General features: G+C 43.2%; 1 protein-coding gene across 2 annotated transcripts in view; it reads left to right on the top strand.

The window, feature by feature from the left end:
• Positions 1-3276, top strand: part of spz4 (Spaetzle domain-containing protein 4) — a 30390-nt gene extending 27114 nt beyond the window's left edge. Inside the window, exons 6-9 of one of the 2 annotated variants that reach the window (XM_070135816.1) lie at positions 600-722; positions 1049-1159; positions 1462-1558; positions 1851-3276. In XM_070135816.1, coding sequence (XP_069991917.1) covers positions 600-722; positions 1049-1159; positions 1462-1558; positions 1851-2243 — 724 coding nt within the window. In that variant the 3' untranslated portion in view covers positions 2244-3276. The remainder of the gene's footprint in view (positions 1-599; positions 723-1048; positions 1160-1461; positions 1559-1850) is intronic. The other variant, XM_070135817.1, reaches the window with a different exon arrangement.
• Positions 3277-5000: the final 1724 nt, after the last annotated feature.

The raw sequence follows: 5000 nt of genomic DNA, 5'->3' as shown, positions 1-5000 counted from the left end.
GTGAGTGCACAAAGCCACGGTCTTTGGCTTCGCTATTCTCTTAAGCCCATGCGTACTCGTGCCCATGATTTAAATGCCGGGTTCTTTGACGTTTGGAATATGGAAAGAAAGTAATGTTTTTAGTTCTAATTCCATTTGTGACAATGGATATTCTTTGCCGTGACGTACAGTCTGTTTTATTTTGTAGGTAGTGCACAGACGTAGAATTTTAAGATGTATTTCTTTTACTCAGGGAACTGACTATTAAGATAAGAAATGAAGAACAATAGAAAACCGACATAAACCATACGAACTAGCTTTTATATTCATCATAAATGCATAGGGCATCAGAACCTTACGTTTTCAACGCACTATTTTCCTCATCGAAAACAAATGAAGATCAATTCTCCGTATATGCTTTTAGATTTTTTTCTTCCTCTTTTTTAGAAGACTTCAACACCGCACATGACATTCGAACCCTTTCTATTCCTTATTCAGGAACGCTATTTTCCTCATCGAAAACAAATGAAGATCAATTCTCCGTATATGCTTTTAGATCGCTTTTTAAGAAGAGTTCAACAAAACGCATGCCATTCAAACCCTCTCCATACCTTATTCAGGAACGCATGTCCAGTGAAGGAGGAGTTTGTGGCTCCTTATTGGGCCAACAACACGAGAGGAGAGACGCTCGCACTCCTCAATCTTTATCCCTTCGAGCAATACGTGCAGTGGGAACGTTGCAAGTAAGTGCATATTTTTTTTCTTCTGTTCTTTATTTTGATATTGCTTTGTTAATATGTTTTTTATGTGATCGTTTTTTTTCTCTTATTGAAATATGGTTTGCATTTTCTTGTTTATGCGGATTGGTGAATCTGAGAGAGAGGGAGAGAGAGAGAGAGAGAGAGAGAGAGAGAGAGAGAGAGAGAGAGAGAGAGAGAGAGAGAGAGAGAGAGAGAGAGAGAGAGAGAGAGAAAGAGAGAGAGAGAGCGAGCGAATGAGAGACAGAGAGAGACAGAAACAGAGAGAAACGAAACACCAAGGCACCGCTCACACTCCCGTCCTCCCCCAGGTACGAACACCGCCAGATGTACTGCCGCGAAGGGTGCCGATGCGAGCAGCAGTACCGCCTCCACAAACTCCTGGCCTTCGACCCCAACAACGAGTGCCGGGGAATTTTCAGGCGAGTTTGAGATCGATCCTGACGTGTGTGGGAGAGACAGACAGAGACAGAGACAGACAGAGAGAGACAGAGACAGACAGACAGAGATAGACAGACAGAAACAGACAGACAGACAGAGGCAGACAGACAGACAGACATACAGACATATAGACAGAGACAGACAGAGAGAGCAGACAGACAGATAGAGACAGAGACAAATACAGAGACAGATAGATAAATCTAGATATATGTGCATTTGTCCTTTGTATACATTTCTGAAACCCTTCGACCCTGTCCATAACGATAGACTCTTCCCCCTGCAGTGACTGGTTCCGGTTCCCCTCCTGCTGTGTGTGCAAGTGCTACGACCTCCCTCAGGATCTCTTCATGGGAGCCGCTCGAGTGCCCAGGCTCAGGGATGTGAGTGTTGTTGCTGTTTTTGTTGTTGTTTTTGTTGTTATTATTCGTTGTTGATTTTAGTTCCTGGTGAGATTATTGGAATTGGTATATTCATTGTTAGAAGTATCTGTTGTTGTTTTGGTTATTATTTTTTATGTGTTGTAAATGTTGTTTTCACTGTAATTGTTGTTTTTATTGTTCTCAAGTTATTGTTTTTTCTCTCTAATGGAATTAAAGTTTTATTGTGGCATATTCTATGTATTGCACGTAGAAAAAGGAAATGATTGTGACTCCTTTGTTTTTCTTCCCAAAGGACGACGAAGATGACTTTGCCTACGAGGAAGAAGAGGAAGAAGATGAAGAAAATTATGAAGAAGAGGTGGAAGAAGAAGAAGACGAGGAGGAGGAGGAGGAGGAGGAAGACGCCCCTCGAGTGTTGGTGAACATCCCTCCACAGCGGCGCCCCCGTCTCCCCCCACGCCCCCAGTCCCACATCCCCCCTCCCAGCAATGGCCTCCTCCCCCCTCCCCCTCCCCCCGCCCCGCCCGCGCCCCCGACGGAGGCCCCGGAGGTGTCGACCCTGGGCACCGTCGACGCCGCCACGCCCCACTACTACTTCAACATCTCGAATCACGCCCGCGCCCTCTACGCTCACTCGCAGCCCCTGCCGCTCTCCAGGGTGCCGAGGACCGCGCCCGAGACCTAGAGGGAGGCGTCGAGGCCCCGCCAAGTGGGCGTACCCCCCCCGTCGGCTGCGTTCGGGCGGCGGGCGGCGGCCTCGGCGAGAAGGGACAGGGGACATGGAGGGAAGAAGCGCCACGATTTTTATTTATTGAACCGTTGCCATATTTATCTGTGGACTGAGACACAGACACAGCAAGAGGAAAAGGGAAGGAAAAAATATCCATCGAGTTTCGAGTTCGTATTTCCGTTCCTTCAAAGATGAATCGATGGAAAAGAAAAGAGATATATGAACCTGAAGCTCAAAAGGTATATTTTTTTCTTTCTTTCTTCGTATTTTCGTATTGTATCTCTTTCAGTTTTGATTTTTTGTCCTTATCTGTTATATTCGTTTTTGTGCCTATCCTGTAGAATTTCGTGTTTATACTTACTACAAAATCCTTAGTTAGATATTTTCTTTTTTTGATCTGTCTTAGAAAACCTTTTTTTATTTATTGTTGCATAGTTATAACTGGAGCTGGTATCCACATTAATATTTATTAGCATTATTTATATATAAAAAGTTAACAAAAAAAAAACGATCGTTTCTTAGAATGTTGCACTATAGAATGGGAGAGTTATTATGTAATTAAATCTATAAATTATGATAATTAACTTACAATAACCAGTGGAATTCCTAGTTGTTGAATCTTCTATTTTATTAATCAGGTGATTCATGTCAATGCTGGCTATTTACATGAACGCCATCCAGTCTATAAATATTTAATATGTTTTACTTTATATTTTTAAAAAGATATTTAGCTACTTTCATATTATTGGGCTTATATATTATTATTGTTATTATTATTATATTTAGTTATTATTATTATTGTTATTTTCTTTTATTTTTATTATTTTTGCTATTGGAATTATTACTATTATTACCTTAGTTAATATCGTTATTGCTATAATTATTACAATAACTTTTTTATGATAAGTATCATTCTTGTTATAGAATGAAAAATGACAAATTGACATATGTATGATTCCATCTGCGGTTTCACTTAAATAAAAAAAAAATTCTGAAAAGTATCCTTTTCGTTAGCCTTCAGATTTCTATACAAGTAGTAGTTCAAATCTAAATGTATTGAAATTCAAACTTTGATATGTGCCATGTAGGACCTCTCTTGGTTTGTCTTCACCCTCTATTAATCTTGATGGCGTACTTATTACTTTGACATCAGCAAAAGATGTTACAATGAAGTGCTTAACATCTGCATTAATGTTCCTAGTCATAATTAGGAGCAACAGAGGTCCAAGAACTGAACCTTGTGGTATGCCATTTTTCCTCTGACTCCAAAGTCCTTTAGCTTATGGAGTTGAATTCTCTGGTCGACCTTATCGAAAGCTTTTGCAAAGTCAAAATATTTTACATCAACTTCTTTGCTCTCAGCTAGATATTTTGTGTACATTCGTTTGCAATGGCTCAGGATTTTGGAAAAAAAAGCTGAGGAGGTAGCGGTGGCGGGGGTTGCCCAGCACCTGCTCGCCAAACTTGAGGAGGTTGCAGGGGAAAAGGTCCTTTAGGGCTGGGAGGCCAAGACTCAAGGGCGTTGTCATGGCTGCTGTATTGTGGGCCAAGGATGACTTTTAACCGCATTTCGTTTGGACTTTTTTCTAGCTTATTTAACTGTGTGTTATTGAGGCTGGATGATCATGCTGGCGATGTGTACGTAAGTCTGGGGTGTATGGACAGTTTGAAGATGGTGGACAATTCCGATTTTGGGAGACCAAGTAACTTCAATCGGTAGAAGATATCGAGTCTACATGAGGCTGATCTGATCTTGGTAGCGATGTGATGGTCCCACGAAAGCTCATTGTCGGTGATGACCTCGAGCAGTCTGATGGTGGGCACCGCGTCCAGTGAGTGGTCAGCCAGAATGCGTGATGGCGTGGGGTGGGTGTGGTGGCGAGGTGCAGGACAACGGTCTCCAGCTTGTTAACAGTGACGTGGTTGGCTGTCGTCCAAGTGAGGAGGTGGCTGATGGTGGTTTGGAGTGGCTGGGACAACTGTTGTCGACGTCTCCTGCGAATGTGGTATCGTCGAAGTATTTCCACCTGTGCGGGGTGTCATACTGTGTATCGTTGATTATCGGGGTGTCATACAGTGTATCGTTGATTATCGGGGTGTCATACAGTGTATCGTTGATTATCGGGGTGTCACACAGTGTATCGTTGATTAGGACCAAGAAACAGAGGGGCCCGATCTTGGTCCCCTGGGGCACGCCACAGAAAAGCTGCAGGGAGGAGGACGCCTTTTAGGGGCACGGCCTGGCAGCGCCCAGAGAGGAAATCAGCGATCCTTGAAGAAATCAGCGATCCTTGAAGAAATCAGCGATCCTTGAAGAAATCAGCGATCCTTGAAGAAATCAGCGATCCTTGAAGAAATCAGCGATCCTTGAAGAAATCAGCGATCCTTGAAACAATGTGCCCTCGGAGCCCCGTCGCTACGGTCCTGCTGACGACGATGTTGTGGTCTATCAGGTCGAACGCCTTGCACAGGTCCACGAACACTGCTCCTGCAAATGTTTTTCCAGTCGGGAGGAGATGTGGACTGCTGCAGTGATGCGTTGGAGGTTGAAGGGGAACGGGCAGCTCAGTTGTAAGTCCTTTTAAAATAGTCATAGGAACGTCTACAGAGGGAACGATGTGTGCGTGTGTGTGTAAGTATTAATGTATGTATGTCTGCATTAATTCTTTGGTTTTGTGTGTTAAAGATAGGAAAGAGTGTATGCATGTAGCG

This window comes from Penaeus vannamei, chromosome 21, assembly GCF_042767895.1.
Source record: "Penaeus vannamei isolate JL-2024 chromosome 21, ASM4276789v1, whole genome shotgun sequence".
Classification (NCBI taxonomy): domain Eukaryota; kingdom Metazoa; phylum Arthropoda; class Malacostraca; order Decapoda; family Penaeidae; genus Penaeus; species Penaeus vannamei.
This window is presented reverse-complemented; position numbering and strand designations above follow the sequence as displayed.